At 36.6% G+C, this 27,216-nt stretch overlaps 1 protein-coding gene across 2 annotated transcripts; it reads left to right on the top strand.

Annotated features, from left to right (window-relative positions):
- Positions 1-9,784: 9,784 nt before the first annotated feature.
- Positions 9,785-26,783, top strand: LOC113516768 (zinc finger protein 699). Of its 2 annotated transcripts, XM_052895500.1 has the most exons (3): positions 9,785-10,035; positions 24,255-24,964; positions 25,138-26,783. In XM_052895500.1, the coding sequence occupies exons 1-2, from the start codon at positions 9,975-9,977 to the stop codon at positions 24,962-24,964; spliced, it is 771 nt and encodes a 256-aa protein (XP_052751460.1). In that variant the 5' UTR covers positions 9,785-9,974; the 3' UTR covers positions 25,138-26,783. The 2 variants fall into 2 exon arrangements, with proteins under 2 accessions (XP_052751460.1, XP_031767476.2); XM_031911616.2 differs by lacking the exon at positions 9,785-10,035 and adding an exon at positions 19,989-20,314 and having other exon boundaries at positions 24,255-26,783.
- The last annotated feature ends 433 nt before the right edge of the window (positions 26,784-27,216 follow it).

Below are 27,216 nucleotides of genomic sequence, written 5' to 3'. Positions count from 1 at the left end.
CTACCACGTCATTGCTAGAGACCCACCAAAGGGTAGCTCTGCTCAGATGTGCAGGGTATATGCTGCACACCGTCCACACGATCCTCTTCCCACTTGGTGAGCTTTGGATGCCCCTAAGCATCCGCCGCCTTGAGGATCAGTTGTGACATTTCTACACCTAGAGAAATTTTTTTTTATACATTTTAGAATGGCAACCAAGCTGACGGCCCACCTGATGGAAAGTGGTAACCGTCGCCTATAGACATGAGCAGTACCATGGACATAACAGAATATACTGTTTCGCCCATGATACCCCCCATGCGTTGCCATTCCTGAGGACTCGGGTGTTATTCCTCTGTACCCAGTAAATTCACGCCATATAATATACGCCCTTCAAACCGAAACACAGCCATGCAAACACAACTGCTTCATGATTGAAACACGAATGGGACAGAGGTACCCAAGCAATCGACTTTTGTACAAAGTCTCCCTTTGGTAAGACATCGTTGAAAATGAACAAAAATAAAAAAAAAATACCTACTTACGGCCTATTTAAATGTTTGAATTTGTAATAAGAATGCATAAATCTGCAGGAGGGAGGGTCCGTTAATAATTGCCGACTAAATCGTGGGAACAGTCAGTCACCTTCGCGAATAGCCCTCCGCCTGCCAGGACTGTACCTAGGCCGAGGGGAGAGCATTCCCACACACACACCTGCCCACCGCCCTGTTTGTAAATACACCATGGCCTACGCTTAGTAATAATAGTACACGTCGTTGTAACCATAACTGGAATAACGGGAGTTCTATTTTTAAACGGCTTCTACAAGGAGGACGTTATTAATTCGTCTGTTTTTTTTTTTTTGTTTTGCGTATTAGTGGCGTGGTTATGTTGCTATTCGATTTGTTTAATTGTTTTTTTTTTACAATACTAATATAAGGATTCAATCCGTTGTTTTCAATAGACTTTAAAAATAGGCTTCTCAATTCATATTCTATTTATATTTGTTGACCTCCTATTCTATTTGTTGATTCCGTCAATTGAAAACCTATTTAGAAAATTCTTTTCTTATCTAATAGGATATACTGGGGGGAAAGGGATTGTTAGTAATGGAGACTGAGAATCCCATTGCTAGCAATATACCCAACCAAGTCGACCTCCTCACGGTTCCCCTGGAAACTATCATGGTTAACTCCTGATGAATTCATCATGATGCGCTTACTGGCCTGATTTCATTCTCATCTATTACCTTTCACTGGTGCTCCGCCAGCGTATCCCGTTAGCGCAGGCGGAATTAAAATACCATTATCATCCATCAAAAAAAAAACAATCCGTACCCCCCTCCCCCGACCTGACAACATTACTATTTACTAGCAATGCTATTATTATTTCAGCCGTTAACTGTCCACTTCTGGACATAAGCCTTCCCCATAAGGGGAGTCTTGTCAGTAGTTGCCACGCTTGGCAGGCTTGGTAGGTGGGTTGGCAACCGCAGTTAGGCTTTTAGAGATGTTTTAAGAGAGACGCTGCTGTCCATCCCTTGCCCGCCCTTAGTCGCCTCTTACGACATCCACGAGAAAGGAAGGGATGGCCCTATGGTTTATTCCATTCCATTGCATGTAGCATTGAATAAGAACGGTCCAAATAAGAAGCTTAGTGTAAACAATAATCCTTCCTACTCCCCAGTTACAATTCGCGTAATAATCCGCTCATCCGTGTGTGTCGTACTTTTAATGAAATTTCCGCTAAATGTCCTCAAATTGATATCTTCAACTCACGTCTGAATGCCTACAAAAACATTTTACAATCAGCCGTCAAGTCTCTTTGACATGTATATATTTTTTATATATTTTTGTAATTTGCATGTACTTCATTGTTATTTACCACATTCGTATGCTTTCTTTATATAATTTATAGTTTAACACGTTGAGCGCCACGCGTATTTCTACAGCAATCCCGTTCAGGCCACGCGCGCCGCTTCGAAGCGCTGGTATTGCAGGAGCTGGTGTTTCCTATCGTAGTAGAAGATAGTTTACGTTTGGAACGTGATTTCTATAAATTTTAAATAAATATTCTGTAATTCCGTAAAATAGTGTAAAATTTTATAGTTCTCATGTTACACGCTGTCAGACACCGATGGCTGACGCGGCCTAAACGGAAAGTCTAGTGTCAACCACCGATGGCTGACATGGCGCTCAACGTGTTAACATTATTTGCCAACTGCTTTAACTATGCTGCGTGTACGCCTCTCTGGTTCCCAATCTAATTTATATTATTGTCTTTCTATAAATATTTACAATGTTCTCGATTGTAACCTGTTGTGTAAACCTTTTAAATAAAATTTTAAAAAAATATATCTTAGCTTAAACAAATGAGAGCGATTGGAAGCTGCAAGTTATTTGAATTTGTAAATATTGACTTGGCAACAATAATGTGTAGAAATTAACCACGTTCCGCGTGTTCCGAAACCAGTCCGTGGCGAACACAAAAGGTTGTTTTATATAAAACCACGTTACATGTGACCCCATAATTAAACATTGTATCCAATTATAAACTTTGTACAACAAGCGTTAAATGCGAATTCCTATTCGATTGATTAATTGTTAAACTAACAAAAGGTTTGTTAAATTTTTTTTTTACTAATGAGATGGCAAACAAACATGGCGACCCACCTGATGGAAGCAGGTGTTCATACAGGCTACGGTAGCCAATGAACGCCTGTAATACCAGAGACATCACGTGCGCGTTGCCGATGCTGAAGAAATGTTTCCTTTTTTGAAGATACCCCATGCTGTAGTCTCTCGAAAAATTCTCGATTGAGAGCTCATTGCATAACCTGAGCGTTCGTGTGAGGAAATATCTTTAAACGCGATCATCTCTAAGCTCTATGGTATGAGGGTGAACTCCCTGTCGACGTCGAGCTGTATGATGGTAGAAAGTGGCTGTGGGCATCATATTGAACAATTCCTCTGAGCACAAACCGTTGTACAAGCGTTAGAACATGCAGAGTGAGGCAAAATCTTTCCTGTTACTAAATTAATAGTCCTAATATTTACTATTTCTTGTAATATTAATATTTTTAACTAATATTTTAATTTTCTAATTTTAACAACGATATTTGGAAATATGTTTGGTGATATTAATTAATTTAATTGTTTTTTTTTTTATACAACTTAGAATGGCAAACAAGCTGACGGCCCACCTGATGGAAAGTGGTAACCGTCGCCTATAGACATGAACAGTACCATGGTCATAACAGAGTATACTGTTTCGCTCATAATACCCTCCACGCGTTGCCACTCCTGAGGACTCAGGTGTTATTCCTCTGTACCCTGTAAATTCACTGCCATATCCCACCCTTCAAACCGGAACACAGCCATGCAAACACAACTGCTTCACGGTAGAAACACGAATGGGACAGATGTACCCAAGCAATCCACTTTTGTACAAAGTCTCCCTCTGGTAAAATCTATCTTTCAAATAAGTGGGAAAGGCAGGATTATTAATGATAGAGAACAGTGTACAAAGGATGCGTAAATCTTTGCGGTTACGAATGCTCAACCATTTGAATTGTGAACGGAAATTGGAAATGTGGTCGTACTTACGCAGCCCAAAGATGATACGAATGCAGTTGTTTAACAAGCGATCAAGCTCGTTCAAATGTTCTTACGAGACATTAGTATGGTAAGACGCATGTCGGCATATTCGAAATGCGGATGTTTTACGGATTGGACAAGGAGTAATTTAGTGGACGAAGGGAGAAAAAAATTAAAACGATAAAGTATAATCCTATTAGATGAAAAAAAAGTTCCAAATCGGTCCAGATCTGACAGAGTTGTGAGAATCTAGAACTTTCTTTTTTAAGTCGGTTAAAATTGTATAAATTGGTACAGAGTAACAACAAGTCCAATTGTCAAATAATTAAAACCATGAATATATTTTATTTATAGATAGATAGATAGATAATTTATTTACATTACTTACAGCACACATATTACAATAAAAAAAAAAACATACACATAATACACAGTAAAAGAGATAAAAGAATGAAAATTAAAAAGCAACAAAACAAAAAAAAAAAAAAAAAACAATAATACAAAATATATAAACTAACAATCTCCTTTCTTTCCCTTCCTTCATGCGTGTGCCATAGTAACACAAAATGGTCACAGCTCAGTTTATTGCTTTGCCCTTAAAAGAGTAAAACACTAATATTCTGTTGTGGCCAAGAGTGAGTCGCGAAACTCCTTATTAAAAATAATAATAAAAAGAAATATGAATAAAATGCATTGTGTGTCCATTATATCCGCCTCCATTTGATATTATATTCTAAATAAATAAATAACAGATACCATTAGATGAGGGGTAGTCAGAGGTCACTTTCTGTCACATTCAGGCAATAAATATTTCCGCTACGTACCTATTAGGTACGCCAATTGTTTGTTTATTAATGAAAACAAAATTAATTCTTTTTTTAAATATATATGTGTATATGTATGTATACTAGTAATATACAATTTAATATAACAAGCTACATATAAAGTTAAGTTGTTGTTTGTAAGTTTGCCTAGTTCTAGTTTGTAAATTGTCACAATATTGTACACCGCTCTACCCGCTAACATTGATGCTTTCCATTTTGGGAATGCTGGAAGAGAACTCTCAGAGTTAAGACCCTCTTTGTACTTTGAGCACTTACTTTCCACTGTCATAATTATGTATGTATTATTAGTTTTTTTTTTTTTTATACAACTTAGAATGGCAAACAAGCTGACGGTCCACCTGATGGAAAGTGGTAATCGTCGCCTATAGACGTGAGCAGTACCGTGGACATAACAGAGTATACTGTTTCGCCCATGATACCCCCATGCGTTGCCATCCCTGAGGACTCAGGTGTTATTCCTCTGTACCCTGTAAATTCACGTCATATCTCACCCTTCAAACTGAAACACAGCCATACAAATACAACTGCTTCACGGTAGAAACACGAATGGGACAGAGGTGCCCAAGCAATCGACTTTCGTACAAAGTCTCCCTCTGGTAATGGTAATGTACAATAAAGTATAAATAAATAAAATGAAAACCCTATCTATTACAAAAAGAACTGTACAAATCGGTTTAAAATAGATAGAGCAATACCATTATAGGTAAAAAAAAATCAAAACACGATCTGAGAACATACTTCTTTTGAAAAATAAATAAACCCTAACATTCTATCAGTATTTTTTTTCAATTCAAATCTAAAAACACTCCCACGCGCCACCAAAAAAAGAATCACTTCAATTAGCGACACCTTTGCACGGGCGTCGAACCCCCGCTCACCAGGTGGCAAGCCACCCCGTGAGAAAGTGCCTCGTGCGTACCGGGACAGTCACGGCGCCTACGAGCACGGTGGGACAAACAATGCTCTATTGTTGAATAAAAAAAAAAGTTACGCAATGTCTAGTGATTTTCAATAATTCTTTTTTTTTTAATGCCAAATTGAAAATTATCTTATTAATATGGTAAAATTGTAAATAACCGAAGTAATAATAATAATAATAATATTTTTTTATTTCAGACTTTTTGGTCCATTAAATATTTATTAGTAACAATATTCTTAAAAACTAATGTTAGTAAATTTACATACACAATACACATACACACACATACAATATATTAAGCAGTATACAGATAATCACCGCTGCACAATTCCATTGGAAATTGCGCAGCAGCGATTAACGTACACACAGTGCAGCCTGCTCGCCATCATACTCAGGATGCTGTTGGCGCTGGCACGTACTCTGCGCACCAGGGATGCGCACCTTTTTCGCATCGTGGCATAAAAACAATCTACACAATGCTCAGCGAACATCCCTGACGCGCTGCAGAATCGTGGCAGCAGTATGTAAATCTGAACTAATGTTATACAATTATTGTTTTTTAAAGCTACATTATCCAAAGTGGCACGGGCCATATTTTATTTTCAAAACTTACGAGTTCTACCCGGACTTAGCCAGTGCATGTCATCATGAGATCATTGTCATCGTCATTTCAGTCATTATCCGTCCACTGCTGGGCATAGGTCTCCCCGATAGACTTCTCCCCCTCCCCAACCCTTCCCTGGTGGAGGGGGGAGGGCAGGAATTAGTAGTGAGATCTAACAGACCCATTACTAGCAATATACCCTAACAGGTTGACCTCCACGCGATTCCCCCTGGAAAATATCGTGGTTAATTTTATTGCCTTTTCATCCCCACCAATCATTCCTCACTGGTGCCTCACCAACGTATACCGTTAGCGCGAGCGGGGTTCCAATTCCATTTTCATCATTTAAAAAAACCCTCCCCGGGTAAAAGATATTTAAGAAAAAATAATATGGCGGCGGGAGGGGGAGTATGTCTTAATAATAATAATAATAATAATTTTTATTTCAGACTTTTTGGTCCATTAAATATTTATTAGTAACAATATTCTTAAAACTAATGTTAGTAAAGTTACATACACAATACACATACACACACATACAATATATTAAGCAGTATACAGATAATCACCGCTGCACAATTCCATTGGAAATTGCGCAGCAGTGATTAACGTACACACAGTCCAGCCTGCTTGCTATCATACTCAGGATGCTGTTGGTGCTGGCACGTACTCTGCGCACCAGGGATGCACACCTTTTTCGCATCGTGGCATAAAAACAATCTATACGATGCTCAGCGAACATCAATAATAAGAACAATAGAAGCCAAATCAATATTTTGAAAACTTTGCCTTTCTGTATGTTTAAACAGTTGTGTAGCTAGAGATCTAACCTAATAAAATAAGACGTATTTAAATATCTTTTTTTTTTTGTTTGTTTGTTTGTTTTGTATAATTAGTACCGGTGATGTGGTTGTGTCAATGTTATTTATAATTTAACTTAATTAATAGATATAATGGTCAGCTCCATCTCTCGGCGACTAGCTGCTTCCAAAAGCCATGCATACGAAATTGCACCAATAGCGTGGAGGTCGGCCTATTAAAGTATATTGCTAGAAATGTGGCTCTAGTCCCCGTTATTAACAATCGTTTACCACAAGTTCTGTATGTTAATGTCATGGTCAGATCTTAGAATTGATCACTTCATGATCTTATAATTAATCCTTTAAAACGAAAATGGAATTTTTACACCTTTTTACTTTATTATACGTACACCTGGAATTCAGTACGTTTGTTTTCCAGGGGGATCTCGTGGAGGTCGACCTGATAGGGATACAGTTAGCAATGGGGTTGGTAATCCGCATTACCAACAATATTCCAGTGCAGGAAAGGTACCGGTGAAAATAATGTAAGTACAATAAACACAAATTGTGAATAAATATATAAATAAATAAATACGTAAATAAGTAAATAGATAATCAATATAGCCCTAGACGGACGTATGTCGACCAAATAGGCGACGTGCTGAAGAAGGGCCAAATTAAAAGTACCCGTAACCGGCGAGCGTGTATGAAAAGATTGATGAATGTGGAGGAAGCGAAAGAGGTTTGTTTGAATCGAAGCATTTGGCGTTCCTGTTTCTGCCTACCCTAATGGGAGACAGGCGTGACCTATATGTATGTATGTATGTATGTATGTATGTATGTATGTATGTATGTATGTATGTATGTATGTATAATCAAGATAATCCAAAATTTAGGGGAGAAAGGGATTGTTAGTAACAAAAACTAGCGAACCTTCCTATCAATATGCCCTCTCGGGTCGAACTCCACGCGGTACTCTTGGAAACCATCATGGTTAATTCTTGTCGAATTCATCACGATGCTAACTGGCTTGTCTCCTTCGCCTATTATCTCTCACTGGTGCCCCGCTATCGTATACCAGGATTATCTACCACTGGTGCCCCGCTAGTGTATACCGGCGCTATAGGTATGCGGGGTAACTATTTCACTATCATCCAATAAAAAATTTGGGGGGAAAGGATTGTTTTTAATAAAGAATAGCAATCCTATTGCTCCTATACTCTATGAAGTCGACCTCCACGTGGTTCCCCTTGGAAACCATCGTGATTGATTTATTGTTGAATTCGTCACGATGAGCTAACTGACCTGCTTCATTATCATCTATCATTCCTCACTGGTGCCCCGCCCATGTATACCGATAGCGCAGGCGGAGTTACCATTCCATTATCATTCAATAAAAAAAATATCTAAAATTGAAGCTAATTATGTAGAAAACAGTATATTTTCTGGAATGTCTGTAAGACATATCTGTTTATTGCACAACTAGAGCTTATTAATTCTTTTTTTTTTAAATTTCCCTCCTAAAATAAAACAAATAATTTATTTATTTCTTTTCATTTCAATTTTGGACCCTGTTGGGCACAGCGAGTACGAGAGAGGAGGACAACACTTTTTTCACTTTCGAAATAGTCTAAGTTTAAATCAAAGCGGATGCACCATTTTCCATAGACAATATTATTTCTCTATAATATATTATTTTATTGATTTTTTTTTTATTACATACTATATATTTTAATTATATGATTTAATACTACTTAGTAATTTGTACTCACACAAATTCGTTATTTATATATTTTTAACTTTTTAAAAAAAAACAACAGCTGAGTATCGTGTCCGTTGTACTTGGTTGAAATTGCGTTCCGAATGGGCTGTAATAAAAAAATGTGTATTCAAAAATTCTTAAGTCTAAATTTAAATTTCTTCCTTTCTCACAATGAAAGAGTCGTTTCCAGACTATGTTTTGAAACTTGCTCTTTTTTATGTGGCTTATTTAATAACACACTTTTGCTAATTTTGATTATGAGTAAACGGGGAATCCACCCTAAGAATATATATAGTACGACAGAAATTTCATGAATCAAGAATACAGAAACGACAAAAAAATTCGCCTTTTTTGCCTTTTTGATTAATTCGTTGACAATTAAAAGGATTCTAGCGATTTTAATCTACGTCAGTGTTTTTCAATGTGGGTCGCGACCCCTTGGGGGGTCCCCGAGCCTTTACAAGGGGGTCGCGGAAGGTCGCGAGGCAGTGAAAAATCAACAGTTCCGTAAATACATCAATCAATCAATAATACATAATGAAGTATGTATAACAGACGTCGATTACATGTCTGTTTCAGATACTTTATTATGTATTATTTATTTTATTTTATCGACACCTAACTGTGAATATAAATACAACTGTACGAATAAAATTCATACACATTCGAAACCGTGGAGGGTGGGGGGTCGCAAGATATTTTTACATAATAAGGGGATCGCGTCATGAAAAAGATTGAAAAACACTGGTCTACGTGATCATCTGTAGACATTCGATCGGTACCCATGATTACCGAATATAGTTCAAGGTCGAGCGGGGGAGTGTCTACCTTGCAGGATAGAGACGTCATCGGGAGGCGGCACCTTTTTTTTATGATGGGTGAAAATGGATTGGTAATCCCGCCTGCGCTAACGGGATACGCTGGCGGAGCACCAGTGAAGGGTGATAGATGAGAATGAAAACAGGCCAGTTAGCCCATCATGATGAATTCATCAGGAATTAACCATGATGGTTTCCAGGGGGAACCGCGAGGAGGTCGACCTGGTTGGGTATATTGCTAACAATGGGATTCTCAGTCTCCATCACTAACAATCCCTTTCTCCCCCCGGGAGGCAGCACCGCCGCGGCGACCTCGCCCACCCTCCGGCAAGCAAACACCCACGATCTAGCAACCAGCACGAGACAGCTGCAAGGTCGCCGCCACCCCCGTTCCCACGACCCCACATCTGCCAATCTCGGACCCTTCTTACTTTAAGTCATTAGACAACAATAATGCGACTTATTATTCTCTTCCCCGGCCGAGATTGAGACTACTCATTCGGAGTTTCGAGCTCGGCCCGCGCACAGGTCGCGTGTTTTTTTTTTAATTATTTTTTTTTTTTATTTTTTAATCGGTTGTCTGTTAATTACTTGGTGTTGTGTTTTCTCAGTTTTGTTTTTTAATATAATAATATAGTTTACATACAAAATATGGACACACTTGTCGATTCAAAGCCGAATATGTCTATGTTGCCTACACTAAGCTTCGCAAGTGAGTGCTTTTTTTTTTTTATTTTTAATTTCTCTTAAAAAAATAATATATTTATGTCTCGTACTCCGTGGATTATGTTCGATGCAAATACTGAATGTTTATATATAACTTAATGTAGTTTTCGTCTATTTTTTAACTATTTATTGCACGCGACTTGACTCGCATGATCAGGATAAGCGAAATAAAAAATAGCGCATGTATCTCTATCCTAAATAGTATCTAAGTGTATGCTAATATCAAAATGATTGGTTGAGCCGTTGTACCGCCAAGAGATAACAAACCAACAAACTTATTTACATTTATATATCTCCTATTCTAGGCATGCTCTCTAAGCAGTGAGCATAGCTGGAGTACTGCTTAGTACGCAGACTAAAGTACTAAGCGGGATCATCACTACATATATATATATATATATATATATATATATATATATATATATATATATATATATATATATATATATATATATATATATATATATATTATTATCTATTATTATTAAATAATATTATAAACATCATTGGTATATTTAGTAGCAGCCTGCCAAAGATATTAGAAGCGGCTCAGAAATATCTAGAGTCGGGTTAAATACATTTATTATAAATTTGTATGTTAGCACACTAGACTTATAATATTGATTTGGCTTTTGCTGTTATAATGTTGTAATTATTTTTAATGAATAAATAAAAAATAACAAAATCGCTTCCCGCCGTTTGTACGCTTAGATCTTTTAAAATACCCGACGGATTTTAATGCGGTTTAAAATCCGGTCTTATTTTAAATTTAAACTAATATGTCGCTATCAAACTGTAACTATCACTAACAAAAAAAAAACCTATTTTCTGGTGTCATAGTGGACAACACTAGCTCTTTGCCAATAAAAAAAACAGCCCCATGGCTGTACAGTATCTGTATACTGTTACCATAATTCGTTTAGACTGCATCGAGTGCTATATTAAACAATAAGGGACTATAAGGGAACGAAGCGAATCGATTGATGTCGCCACGTTCTTACTAATGAAACAAAGTTGTGATACATGTTATATGTCAGATAAGCCGAAGGTGCACATCCTACATTTATACTGTCTACTAAATGATCTGACGATGCACGCAAATAGTCCTGCGATAAGACTCGAAGAGCATACATACATACAAAGATATCCTTCACTATGTGTATGTTTCCAAACAAATTTGATCAAATATTGAGTCTATAGATTTTTTTTAATGGGTGATAATGGAATGGTTACCCCACCCGCGCTAACGGTATACACCGGCGGGGCACCAGTGAAGGATGATAGGTGAGGATGAAGCAGGTCAGTTAGCCCATCGTGACGAATTCAATAAGAATTGTTCACGATGGTTTCCAGGGGGAACCACGTGGAGGTCGACCTAATAGGGCAAATTGCTAACAATGGGGCTATCAAATTCCATTACTAACAATCCCTTTCCCCCCTAAGTCTATAGATTGTCTATAGATTTAGTAAGAGGGTTGACGTCAGGAAGGTGGCCGGTCGTAAAACTAAAAGCCAAATCTTTTTGTAATATGGATAAAACCATATTACGCCAACCCCAAGTAATAATTGAGATAAGGGTAGGAAGATGATGATGAGTCTATAGATATCTTTTGACTTTTTATATGACGAGAAAATCTTAATTAAATCTAAGCCTAGTGTATGTTAACAAGGGCTCTCAGTGGACACTGCAAACTAAACAAGCATATGGCCCAATTAGGCCTATGCCCAAAAAGTGTTTGCAGATTTTGTCTCAGTGAGAAAGAAACGCCGCAGCACTTAATTTAGGGTTGTAGCCCACTCATACATAAACGATATATCTCTTTTGGAAAATACAATATATCTTCTGAGGAGATGAAAAATGTCGCTACAAAAAATATCTTAAAATTCCTATCATTCATAGAAGTTAGCAGCGAACTTTAAAAAAAAAGGGCGAGCACAAAAGAACATGGAAAGATCGCAGTGTCACAGGTTATTCTAAAAAACTAAATTTCTAAGCCTAAAAAAGCCCGTCTCTCAATAGTAATAATAATAATTTGGTGGATGTCATCATACCGCATGACGAGAACCTCGTGAAAGCCGAAACCGAGAAAAAGAGAAGATATCTCGACCTGGCTCACGAGGTGACCGAAATGTGGGGTCGACATCCACCGAAATCATTCCAATCGTTATGTCGGTGAACGGTCTTATCCCAACCAGTCTGGAACAACATCTCAGACGGTAGGGATTCCGAGGCGGCTCACTTCCGGGAAGGATGCAGAAAGCGGTGCTCTTAGATTCTGCCCGCATTGTACGCCGGTTTCTCTCCCTGGGGCCCTGAACTCGGGCCGATTGTGCTTCTGCCGGGGGTTAGTTGCCATCTCCTCTCCTTAAGAGGGGAGATGAGAATTTTTGCAAAGTTTAAAAAATAATAATAATAAGCCTAGTGTGATCCCTCCATTATGACATCTCTCCGATAAACTCTCACTTTCTACTTTTTCCATCATATGTTCTATTGATTTAATAGCTGAGTTAACAAGATCATACCTACCAGAAACCGTTCAAACTCTAACTTATTTTCTAACATATCCATTGAGTTCCTCCATATGAGACAATACTGTATTTATATGGATATACTTATTTGTTACCTTCATTTTTCTTTTACATTATTCGATGAATTATCGAATACTGTCCTGGAAAAAAACAATTTTTCGAATACTCGCAAGCCCTAGACAGCATATGGATATTTTCTTTTACTTTAAAGGCTGAAAATGGAATGGTATAGCCTACGCTATCGATATACATTGACGGGGCACCAATGAGGGATGGTAATCCCTCATTGGTGCAATATAGCGTATAGGTGGAACAGCGGATAGGATGAAACAGGTCTGTTAGTCATGTTTGTAATGGATGATAATGGAATGGCAGAGACGCCTGCGTTTCGATATGCACTGGCGGGGCAGCAGTGAAGGAGGATTGGTGAGGATAAAAAGGTAAGTCAGTTAGCCCATCGTGGTGAATTCAACAATAATTAAGTCATGATGGTTTCCAGGGGGAACCGCATGGAGGTCAACCTATTAAACTATTAAGCTACTAACCTATTTTTTTTATGGTTGAAAATGGAATGGTAACCCCGCCTGCGCTAACGGGATACGCTGGCGAAACACCAGTGAAATGTGATCGATGAAAATGAAAACAGGCCAGTTAGCCCGTCATGATGAATTCATCAGGAATTAACCATGATAGTTTCCAGGGGGACCGCGTGGAGGTCGACCTAGTTGGGTATATTGCTAGCAATGGGATTTTCAGTCTCCATTACTAACAATCCCTTCCTCCCCGCTACTAAGTACGTATGTACTGACTATAATCTACATATTAAATTCTTAAGCGTGTATATTTACCTACGAATACATAGCAACATACGGTAAAAGTATATGCCTACCTAACCGCTCCATTCCTTCGGTTTCATATTATCTCTCGTCCATATTATTATAATATATGTACAAAGACATTATTTATTATACGCGCATAATTTCTTGTATTCGCTATTTTTAACCGATTACGGCGAAGCAAAAAGAAGGGTTATGATTTTGACTAGTATGTATGTAAGTACATATGTATTTCTGGTACGATATTTACCTTCCTCTTCGTATTATAAATACGAAAGTTTGTAATGATGGATAGATGGATGTTTTAGCGTTAGGAGAGGGGGGGGGGGGGGGGGATTGTTAATAATGGGTAGTTTAGTCTCCATTGAAATCAATATACTCTACCAGGCCGACCTCCGTGCGGTTTCCTGGAAACTTTCGTGACCAATTTATCATTGAATTCGTCACAATGGGCTAACTGACCTGCCTTTTCATCTTCACCTATATTCGCCCACTGGTACCCCGCCAGTGTATACCGATAGCGCAGGCGGGGTAACCATGCCATTTTCACGCATAAAAACCCCGCCTGCGCTATCGGTATACACTAGCGGGGCACCAGTGAGGGATGATAGATGACAATGAAAGCAGGTCAGTTATCTCATCGTGACGAATTCCACTAGAATTACCTAACCACGATGGTTTCCAGGGGGAACCGCGTGGAGATCGACCTGACAGAGTGTATTGCTAGCAATAGGTCAGTTAGACCCTATTAGCAACAATCCCCTTCCCCCCGATAGATGGGTGTTTGGTGATAGTTCAGGGAGTACTAAAACCAACACTCATGTATGGAATCATGTGTAGGTATGGTAGAAGAAGCATGAAATTCACCAGAGGGAGACTTTGTACAAAAGTCGATCGCTTGGGTACCTCTGTCCCATTCGTGTTTCAACCGTGAAGCAGTTGTGTTTGCATAGCTGTGCTTCGGTTTGAAGGGTGGGATATGGCGTGAATTTACTGGGTACAGAGGAATAACACCTGAGTCCTCAGGAATGGCAACGCATGGGGGGTATCGTGGGCGAAACAGTATACTCTGTTACGTCCATGGTACTGCTCATGTCTGTGGGCGACAGTTACCACTTTCCATCAGGTGGGCCGTCAGCTTGTTTGCCATACTAAGTTGTATAAAAAAAAATTAATTATACAATAGAATTTAAAATAATACAAACTGACAAATACTTTATGAATTTTTGATAAATCATATCCGTGTTCGAATTCGAAGCGTTGAAACATTACACCTGGGTACGCGCCTACCCAACGTTGAACATTGTTGTTAAAGAGTTGTTGCTAAGGGCAATATTTATTATATTATACATATATACTAGTTATATTCCGCTACTTTATATATGAATTTTGGAAGCAGCTTCACTTCTAGACGGTATACCATAATAGAATATATAACAGAATTTAAAATATACCTTTAAGAACACAATAAAAAAAAAAACCGTAATTTGGTCAAACAAATATCATCATTATATCAGCCTTTAATTGTCCACTGCTGGACATAAGTCTCCCCCTTGGAGAGTTTTACTATTAGTTGCCACGCTTGACAGGCGGACTGGCAACCGCAGTTAGGCTTTAAATATTGTTTTTTACACAACTTAGATTGGCAAACAAGCTGACGGGCCGCCTGATGGAAAGTGGTAACCGTCGCCTATAGACATGAACAGTGCCATGGACATAACAGAGTATACTGTTTCGCCCATGATACCTCCCACGCATTGCCATTCCTGAGGACTCAGATGTTATTCCTCTGTACCCTGTAAATTCACGCCATATCCCACCCTTCAAACCGAAACACAGCTATGCAAATACAACTGCTTCACGGTTGAAACACGAATGGGACAGAGGTACCCATGCAATCGACTTTTGTACAGTCTCCCTTTGGTAAAAGTATAATAATAGTTAATAAGTATAAATAGGTAACCGTCGTCTAAAGATATGAGCAGTATCATGGACATAACAGAGTATACTGTTTCGCCCATGATACCTCCAACGCATTGCCATTCCTGAGGACTCAGATATTTTAATAGGGACGCTGCATCCATCCGTCGCCCTCCCTTAGCCGCCTCTTACGACACCCACGGGAAAGGAAGGGGTGGTCTATTCTATGGCGGAACCACACGAAAATACAATGCTAATTATCGATTTAAGAAACTTTTATCTAATTATTATTTATTGTTAAAGAGTAATGTTAACACAATAAATTTATATAATAAATACACTAAAATTAATAATAAAAACAATATACGCTGATCGAAAGACGGGATAGTTCTTATTTCAATAAAAAATGTACTCGCTAGATGGCGACAGGGGCGATACAACATTTTTCAACATCAGCAGATTACTATCTTGATGATGTAAGGTGTCAATGTCAAGGCTGACATATAATATGTACTGTATAATATGTATAATATGTATGTATGTTACTGTAAAACCCCTTACATAGGTAAATCTTAAGGTTTACCAACAATAGTTGATAAATGTAAGAATTTTATAAAAGAAAATAATTTTATGAGCTTTCATCAAGCCAAACCTAACTTTACTTGATCAGGGGGGAGAGGGATTGTTAGTAATGGGACTAGAGGCCCCATTGTTAACAATATATCTTATTTATTTATTCTTTATTGATCAAATTACAAAAAAAGTCTGGTACAAAAGGCGGACTTAATTTTATATAGCGTTCTTTCCAGTCAACCTTTGGCTAAACAGAAATTTTATTATGCGGTGAAAAAAATTATAACACATACAATAGAGAACTACTGCACATAATGTTTATATACATATACATACATGAATATATTAAACAAATATTACATAAATATACAAATATGTAATAAAAATACATACAAATATAAATATACATATATAAATATACCTACATACTTATAGATTATATATCTTATTAGATCAACCTCCACACGATTCCCTCTGGAAACCATCTTAATTGTTTTTTTAAGTATTCATCACTATGGGCCAACTGACCTGCTTTCATCCTCACCTATCATCCCTCATTGATGCCCCGCCAGCGTATATCGTTTGCGCAGTCGAAGTCACCATTCCATCATCAACTATTTAAAAAAAGCCTTTCTGATCACCGACGAACACCGCGCACTAAACGTGTCTAAATTTTATGTCTGTTACTGTAAAACTTACGGTAAATCAAAAATTTTCTCTAATTACAACAGAGATTTTTTATACAACTTAGAATGGCAAACAAGCTGACGGCCCACCCAATGGAAAGTGGTAACCGTCGCCTATAAACGTGAGCAGTACCATGAACATAACAATTTGTTATTATATTACACAATTGTTATAATTTATTTTATTAATTTAAAAATTGTAATGTAAATATTGACTTGACATTGTGTGGCGAAAAATGTTACATTGGTTAATAAAGGAATATAAAATAAAAATAAAAGATTTACTAGTTAAATTTAAAATTTATCAATGTTCAGATTTTTACAGTAACATATTTAATATCCATGGACTCGTAGTTGCTGTCCACGCCATCAAAGAATAAGATAGGTGATGAATACGAAGAAATACGAGTGGGTGTACAGTATTATGAGGAAATATTGGTACTCTCCTTCACTGTAACTGTAATTATTGTTGTTATTTCAATAATAACCAGAGGGAGACTTTGTACAAAAGTCGTTTGCTTGAGCACCTCTATCTCATTCGTGTTTCAACCGTGAAGCAGTTGTGTTTGCATGGCTGTGTTTCGGTTTGAATGGTGGGATATGGCGTGAATTTACTGGGTACAGAGGAATAATATCTGAGTCCTCAGGAATGGCAACGCATGGGGGGTTTCATGGGCGAAACAGTACACTCTGTTATGTCCATGGTACTGCTCATGTCTATAGGCGACGGTTACCACTTTCCATCAGGTGGGCCGTCAGCTTGTTTGCCATTCTAAGTTGTATAAACAAAAAAAAAATGCGTGTTTGCCACATTTTACTTCTTCTTTTTTCTTTTCTTACTCCCCTATTGACGAACCCCATGCTGTAGTCTCATTATATCGAAAAGAAAAAATAATTTAGTTTCCCAACAAAATCAAATTGGAACGCAACCTTTTTTTTTTAATTTTATGTGCGTTTTGGCAAGCAAATAAATATATCCTCAAGATTAGATAAAGATATGATTGATTTATGAACGATTAGTTACCATTTACCCACTTCCTCTGTCAAGACTGCGCTAATGTTTAAAATTGGAATACATTTGTGTATAGTATAGAACATGGTATCTACCAAACAATTTGAAAAAGAATAATAGGCGTGAATTTACAGGGTACAGAGGAATAACACCTGAGTCCTCAGGAATGGCAATGCATGGGGGTATCATGGGTGAAACAGGATACTCTGTTATGTCCATGGTACTGCTCATGTCTGTAGGCGACGGTTACCACTTTCCATCAGGTGGGCCGTCAGCTTGTTTGCCATTCTAAGTTGTATAAAAAAAAATCTCAATTCAGTTGTATATTTTTTTAATGTTTCTTACTTCATAACTCCGTCAGTTTTAAATATAATTGAAAAATTCTTTTTTTACCTGTAAGACTATACTTGCAGATCGTTTCCATAGAAATCTTATCAAAATCTGTTCAGTAATTTAGAGTTCAAATCAAAACAACTTGATTTCGCCACAATTGAAGTCAGTGTTTGGGGGGAAAGGGATTGTTAGTAATGAAGACTGAGAATCCCATTGCTAGCAATATACCCAACCAGGTCGTCCTCCTCGCGGTTCCCCCTGGAAACTATCATTGTTAATTCCTGATGAATTCATCATGATGGGCTAACTGGCCTGTTTTCATTCTCATCTATCACCCTTCACTGGTGCTCCGCCAGCGTATCCCGTTAGCGCAGGCGGGGTTACCATACCATTTTCACCCATCAAAAAAAAGTTTGTGTTTTTTTGGAACGCAATTATAAATTATTTCTTTTTATTTTATAAATAAAACGCACAGTGTCATTTTCTTTCACAAAAAGAAACCAAATTCAATCGTGGAGAAAAAATAAAACAGTTTTTTTTTTTTTTATTTAAAAACCATACCACTTGAGTTATTCAGATGCAATTCGATGCAGTTCCCTTTTTCGAAGCCTGTTAAAAAAGCCTCTTTTTTTTCAGGTGTGATTTGTATCGCACGCTTTATGTTTTTATAGGAGTCACGCGCACTAACCAATTGCTGTAGGTGAATATCAAATAACACCATGTTAGTGTAATACAACGCTGGCCACACACGTTACAATGTCGCGTCAGCCTTTCACTAATTGTAATACCATGAATTCATGGTGCAGAATGTGATGGCAAGCTGAAATGTGACTGATAAAATTTCCTTTCCTATATCAACCGAATGCAAATAGGCAGAAGGTTCCAAATTCGATTTTATTTTCCGTTAATTGTTTGTTGTTTTTTTTTTATTCAATTTAGAATGGCAAACAAGCTGACGGCCCACCTGATGGAAAGTGGTAACCGTCGCCTATAGACATGTACAGTACCATGGACATAACAGAGTATACTGTTTCGCCCATGATACCCCGTATATCGATATGCGGTTCCTATATATATATATATATATATATATATATATATATATATATATATATATATATATATATATATATATATATATATATATATATAAAACAATAAAATTGTAATTCATTAAACTATATCTGTATATAGGATAATTAAAAAAAAAAAGATTAAATAATGATGATTATGATTTAATTGACTGAGTGCTCAGGAATGGCAATATATATATCGGTAGTTAATTCTTGCGGAATTCGTCACGTTGGGCCGACTGTATTTGCTTTCATACTGACATATTATCCCTCACTTGTGCCCCGCCAGCGTATACCGACAACGCGGGTGGGATTACCATTCCATTTTCACCCATTAAAAGTACTTAGCTATTTTTAAGTAGAATATAGTTAGTGTAGACACTTATTCGAGGCTAAGCAGGCTCCCCTATCTCTTGCATTGAAACTACTCAATGGTATTTTGAGCCAGTATCCACAATGGGATATATTTGCCTCTAACTTGCTGGAGTTTCGTCGAGTGACCACAGAGTATTTGTGTTCAGACGTTGTTTTGTTTCAGTTAAATCTTTTTATATTATTTTTGTTTAATATTCCTTTTTATATGTTATTGTACTCATGCTTTCCTGGGTGAACGTATTGCAAGACTGCAAGGCTCACCCAGTGGATGTAATAAATAAATAATATACTAGTGTAAAGTGTAGAGGTAGTGAGATAGATACGGGCTACTATTACTACAAGCGGGCCGGTTCAAACGTAAATAGAGTTCTGTTAATTGTTTTTAGTCTATTTTCTAAATACCTACTTAAAATACCAAAATGTAATGCTCATTTTACACTGCGGCGGTCTGGTAAAAATAAGCAATGCACTGCATCTTGCAGTGCAGCGGCTTCCGCTGTCCAAGCTCGCCCGTGGCCGCCATGGATGCATTGCATAGATGTTTTCGCGGGAACACGAGCGGTGCGCAGCGCAGGTGCTGGTGGGGGAGGCGCGGGCGCACTGTCTGTCAGTTTGCCGCGACTTGTGGGACGCAACGGACGCCGGTTCCGCTGCGTACACAAATGCACACAGATTGCGTGTGAACGTCCAATGTTTCCGTGCAAGGTGCGGGGGCGGTGGGACCGGTCGACGGTCACACACCCGACCTGCCGACCTTACCTACCACTCACTGTACGCACCTCAGCTCACTTGCTAAAACTATGTGCATCACGCGAATAGCAGTGGCAGGCAAATCCGCAAAACATATATAGTGATTGTGAAGGACAATATTGAATAGATGCATCAAATTCCAGCATACAGAAAGTGCATTCAGAACGTCTGGAAACATGTATGTAAATATTTCCTATAATATTTTCTAATAAATACCTATTCGTATAAGTAGGTACGTACCGAGTGGATGATAATTAACGCTTGTATCGAATATGTGCATGTCCAATGGAGACCCATAGTTCGTGACTGAATTAAATAGTACCTAGTCTATAACTCTTTATCAAAAATATCATATAAATACAAAAAAAAGATATATGCTATATTGACCAGTTTTCAATAATTTTATATCTAAGCTAGGCCTAAATTGTACATCAAAGGTGTCCACTTTTCAATTTTTTTCACTGCACTAACCTAATTTTGGTATGCACGCGTGTTAGCTTTGTTTTTCTATCCTGTTTTCCTTCTCCAATATCAGTTTTTTCTTATTGTTATCTCTAATTTTAATTAAACAAACGATTTTTTATTGAAATTGTTAAAAACTGGTTCTTCAAAACAATACTAAGTAAGGTACTATGAATTTTCCGATTATGAATTAAAAATAGTGAGATATAATGTGTTATTTATTTATTCATTATAAAAACAAGACAATATATCTGCTTAACTAATATTCGTATAAAATATAACCTTTTTAAAACTTGTAAAAATAAACATCTAAAGCTCTAACTTGTAAGGTATGGCGCGCGGTGGCCTAATTTCGCCCCAATGTCTAAGTACGTTATATTTTCCTAATGAAGAACTTTTCTAAGAAATTATACCTTTCAACTAACTACTTTGTAGTTATTTTTTCATATATAATAATAGGTAAAAATACTACTACTTCCTATGCCACTGTGTTAGGTTGACTGGAGGAAATCTCTTTTAGAGATAAGTTCGCCTTTGCTAACATTGTTATTAACTTATTGTTGTTACTGTATGTTTTAGTGCAATAAAGAATATATATAATAAAAATGATAACTATCATGCCAATGTTTAGACCACAAATAGATATATTATAAATAATAGCTTTTATTAATAAACCATACATGTATATTATTTCTACATTTTAATACGGTAAATATAAATAAAATATTAATTAAAAATTATTTTTTTTTATACAAAATACAAGAAACAGTATTAATAATATAAACTAATTTTATAGCCTAATTTTATATACTTCTTTATAATTCATTAGAACCAATAGTACAAAGATATTATATTTAACAAGTGCAATTACATTATTCGCTTGGCCCTCAACTTAGGTGTGCCCTCAACCTCGTGTTAAGAGGTACCAAGGCACAATTTCTAAAAAGAAGGATGTAACCGCATCCTTGTTTTGGCGACGGGATTTAAAATAAGTTGATATATCAATGAATAAGATTAAACTGTCATCTTCACCTTAATTTACAAAAAAAGAACTAAACTAAAACACATTGTGTATTTATTATACTAAATAAGTTTAGATTCGATGGTGATTTAGGTATTTTTAAGAAAATAAAAAAAAAAAAACAATGCACACACTTACTTATTTCACGATAATTACAAGCAGTTCTATAACACGCTTTTCACAACGCGGTCCCTCATTAATACCGTCGTGGTTAATTCAAATTGAATTCATCAGGATGGGCTAACTGACCTACTTTCATCCGCGCCTGTCGTCTCTTACTTGCGCCCCGCCATCGCATACCGATAGCGCAGGCGGAGTTACCATAACATTTTCAACCATTAAAAAAATTCTCTATGTTTATTAGCTTTCATATATTTGTTACAGAAATAGATATAAAGCAATTTAATTTCACTTAACATTTTTATTGTTATCAATTATCCATATCGAGACTGATTTACTTGAATTGATTTACAAATTAGTCGAAACAAGAATGGAACAAGTTAATTTCGAATTTATGTTATGTTATATTTAAGTAGATATAGTTAATTTTATTTTCTATCTATCTATCCTATTTAAGAGCTGCGCTCTTGTCGGTGGAGCTCTTGCCACTCACTACGATTTTCAGCAAGTCTCTTCACCTCTTGATACTACACTGTTACAATTTTATTTTATACATAATTAATTTTATCAATCACTAAAAGAAATCAACGTAAGTGTATGAATAGTAACAATAATGTTCAATATTCCAATTAAAAAAAAATCTCAAATACAAATACAAATAGCTTTGTTTTGTTTGAAAAATGGTATAAAAGACGGTACATAATATACAAATACAAATAGTTTCTGGTGAAAAATGTAAACAATATTTAAATATTGTTCACATTTTTCACCAGAATTTGGCGTACAAAACTTATTTAATTGTGCCATTATACTATGCTAATACTATTTTACTTAAATCGTCATATTATAAACATGTCAATACATTTACGCATTAATAATAAATTATACAGATTACAAATTACAATGATTTTACAAATTACATTAATTGAGTTACATATTTGAGCTTTAAAATATTCATTAATATCTCGTATAAACTTCTGTTTATATAAAATTCCAGATTTATTAGGGGTAACTCTATATTAATTTAAATAATTCTAAACCGGCCAATTTCGTGGATTTTTGTTTTATAATCTTACTACGAAACATCTTTGTGGACATTTCTCCCGATCTATAAAAATAGATGTTTCCTTTCTTTTTCATAACGTTGTTATGTCTCTTAAGAAATCTTACAGAAATAACGGTCCAATGTGGCCTAATTTGTCTGTAAAGTGGAATTCTTTTATTGACGAGCTCTCGTTTTAGAACGAACTATTCCTTCCCTTATCACTTCTATACACATGCAATCTCTATTTTATTACTTATCTATTAAGTATATATGTATGTTAGATTCTAATGCATGATTTATATTTTTTACAATGTTTAAAATAGATAGTAGAATTAATAATGAAACTATAATTCTATTAAGATTCCAACTGCGTCAATATATTCGTTAGATAGATCGATTTTAAAATAGTTTTTTTTTAGAAGACCATTCAAACGTTTACCTGTAAATGTTTTACTACAAAACTCAATATATTAGTAACAAATAACTAATATACAAATCAACTATTTCGCTAATACGCTTCTAAAATGTGTTGGTCACATTATACTCTTGTTCGTAAACTAGTCAATAGGCCCCTACACAAATGTTCCGTCTCATAATCGAATTGTGCATATAAAAAAGGCAATAAAGGTTCTTTATTCAAGAGTAAATAATGTTGCCTCCCCAACAAGCAGACAATTCAAGTAACCTTTTCTTCGTCGACCGGTTTGGCGAACCCTTTGCTTTAGCTACGCCTCTTCCTTACCTACTGTGTATACAGAGTCATGAAAAAAAAATTTGTCTAAACCAAGTACTTCGCATAATCTTTTGCTTCAAAAACTTAGGGGATCCCTTTGTATTGCGGCAAAGGCATACGATTGGTTCAGGATTTCAATCGTTTTGCCAATAGGAATTGAGGGATAAGATTCGCCCACCATGCCTAAGGGACAGATGCGCCAAAGGTGCAATACATTATCTATATTTGCTCATGTCTTGCCATTTCGCTAGAGCAATAACACGCAAAAAAAATATCACCTGCCCAAAAACTTGCAGATGGGCGGATATCTTTAGTAATGAATTAATCAAATTTTTATATAAATGTATAAATATTTTTTAAAGCTACTCTCCATTGGGTTTACTAATATGTGTCTGTCATCGTTGAAAGAAATAGTTCTATTTAGTACTTAATACATATTATCACGGTCTTTGCGGTAATTTTTTTTTTAATGGATGAAGATGGAATGGTAACCCCGCCTGCGCTATCGGTTTACGCTGGCTGGACATCAGTGAGAAATGATAGGCGAAGATGAAAACAGGTTAGGTGACCTACTGTGACGAATTCAACAAGAATTAACCATGATGATTTCCAGGGGGAACCGCGTGAAGGTCGTCGCTGCTAGGATATTTTACTATCAAAAGGACTTTTGCACCCGATTACTAAAAATTCTCGTTTCTATTACACTGTGTTATTATTGGAATGTATTAACTTTACAGGCTGGAGCGGGCTGGGCGCAAAGGAGGAGGGCGAGAGCAGCGGGTGCGCCGATAGCATGGCGGAGGTGTCGGTCCCTCGCAGCCCACGGCACCTCCACAAGCGGCGACGTCTCACCCGTCTGCTAGACAAGCTCGCTGTACAAATGCGCAACAATAACCACTACCCGCCTCCCAACTGGCTCATGCTCGACCAAGCTTGGCACGTGCCCGCTAAAACAACAGACGAAGCGCCCCTCGATCTCTCCGTGAAGTCGGAACCTCCGCCGCCGGTGCCAAAGAAGGAGACTGCGTACTCGTGTAACGCGTGCGACCAAACCTTTGCGGTTCACGACCGCCTCGCCAAACACGTCGCGTCGCGGCATCGAAACAGAACTCCCGACGCGGCGAGAGCATATGAATGTGAAGTGTGCAGCAGGCGGTTCGCCCGTTCCGATATGCTGACGCGACACGCCCGTCTCCATAGCGGCGTGAAGCCTTACGCCTGCTCGGCGTGCGGTCAGGTATTCTCGCGCTCCGACCACCTGGCCACGCACCAGCGAACTCATACGGGAGAGAAGCCGTACCGGTGTCCGTCGTGCCCTTACGCCGCGTGTCGCCGAGACATGATCACGCGCCACATGAGAACACACACGCGGCGGCCGCAGCCGACATCTTTAACTACGATCCCGTGCCATCAGAATGATGAATCGAAAGTTTTTTCAAGTTGTTAAGTGCGTATTCTGACCATTTAAATCTAAGGTTCGTTTAATTTATTTTCCACTGACGTATCCATTTGAAAAATGGAGACTGATTCTTCATTCCAAAGTTATGTAAAGTCTTTTTGTTTTTGCTTTTGTTTTTATATTAACTTTTTATATTGTAATGTAACTAGAGCTTACCGCAGATGGAGAGGCTGCGCGCGAGCACTCGCTCGCTCACAGGTTCGCGCAACTAGGAGTCTCACGGTTCGATAGTGGTTGCTAACTTAGGTAAGGGTGGACATATCACATTGCATTATTAGCGGAGCTGCCCGCATCAGACGTATGCGATTTTTTTTTTTGCGCAGCGAATGTTTTTTCTTTTTATTTTGAACGCAATGCGATGTGTCAACTTTCAGAATGTTGTTTGTTGTATTATTATTATTATTTTTATATTCTTTTTCTCATTATTATTTGTGGTGTGTTGTACTTATAATTGTGCTTATCCAGTACTTATTTCAAAGGTGACATTATAGATTGTTCAAATGTATGAGTATATTTCGTGCCATTTCTCTTATGAATAATAACTAGAGAGACGATCTCTGTAGTAACTGCATCCACCGGGCAATCATGTCATGTCAAGAAGCCTCCTCATGTCTCCACAATAAATAAGGTTGGATTATTATCAGTGAGCTTATTTTCATGTTTAAATAAAGTATGTTTTTGTTTAAATATTATCCTAAACGGCTATTTTGAGTACTTGAACTCGCGTTAATATTAAGTTTGTAGTTAACTATTGTTTAAGTTGAAACGTAACTATTGATTCTTATTAGGTTACACAGCACGTACTTACTTTACATTGATATATTTGTTAAGATTTCATTATATGATTGTGTATTTAATATACACTGTATTAATCAACGAAATCCATTCCTTAAAACTAGTGTTAGTATTCATTAAGAGTATGTTAAGGTGTCTCCAAGATCGGCAACGCACGTGACATTTCTAATCTTGCAGACGACCATTAGATACAGTAACCGTTTACTATTAGACTGGCTGTATGCTTGCTTGCCACCTCAGTAATATAATAAAAAAAAAATATTTGTTTACCTAGAAAATTTTTGACATCAACTAAATAAACAAAAAAAACTAAAATAAAATATTTCATAAAACAAGAACAACCTGTATCTATTCTAACGGCACTAAATAGTAATAGGTAGGTATGTGTACCTTGTACTGTGTAGTACCGTTAGTGCAGATATAGGTTGTTCCTTTTTTTTTCGAAAATTACACCTTTATTTTTAGTTTAGATTAAATTTAGATATTTTCTAGGTTTAATATTTTTTTACTGAGACCCTATCAACGAATACTAACACTAGTTTTAAAGTAAAGTTTTCGTTAATTAACACAGCTTACACCAACTGTGTGTTACGCTATGTAAATTTAATAAGAGTGATTTTCAGCAAGTGTTAAAGTTTTTTTTGGTTTCGAGACCTCTATCTGAGGTCTAATCTGAGTTGACGTTCCCAGAGAGAATTTTATAAAATAAATAAAATGACATTTATTCGTAAAAACACAACTGTAGTTTATTAAATTTACTGATATTAATATTATAGTTTTAAAAAGGGTACAGTAGTTATGGTTTTGGAATTGGGCTCCTAAATAAATAAAAAAATCTCCTCTTATTTCGGGGACAACGACTTTTATGGGGACTCGAAGGTATTTTTTATTATATTTTTTATTTAGAGGCTCTTATCCTATAAGGATATGTAAGCCCTGTCATACCCTTACCTTAATTATTTCACATACATTACTAATCTATTTTAATAGAAAGAATCATTAAAATAAAAATTTTGCCATTTGACTTGAAGTTGACCTCTAAATTGGATAGGCGTTGCACTTGCTAAAAATGACACCCGAAGCGTTGTCTTTATATTTGGCATTATGTAGTACCTAGTGTTTATAAATTCAATTTTTTTTTTGTTTTGTTTTTAAATATGTTTCTTTTGTAAATATGTTTATCGAATCCACCATCAACAAGTCTGATATGCTTATTATAATCATCTTAGATTATAGCCTGCCTCTAAATATTTAGGTAGTGTTTTTATAATATGTATATACCTATATATATATATATATATATATATATATATATATATATATATATATATATATATATATATATATATATATATATATATATATATATATATATATATATATATATATGATAAGTAAACTATATGAGAAAAATAGTTCTCATTTCATTTAATAAAAAAAAAATT

Source organism: Galleria mellonella, unplaced genomic scaffold (assembly GCF_026898425.1).
Source record: "Galleria mellonella isolate WM207_F2 unplaced genomic scaffold, CSIRO_AGI_GalMel_v1 utg28, whole genome shotgun sequence".
In the NCBI taxonomy this organism is placed as follows: domain Eukaryota; kingdom Metazoa; phylum Arthropoda; class Insecta; order Lepidoptera; family Pyralidae; genus Galleria; species Galleria mellonella.
The sequence above is the reverse complement of the archived record's forward strand: the minus strand, read 5'-3'. Positions and strand labels throughout refer to the sequence as shown.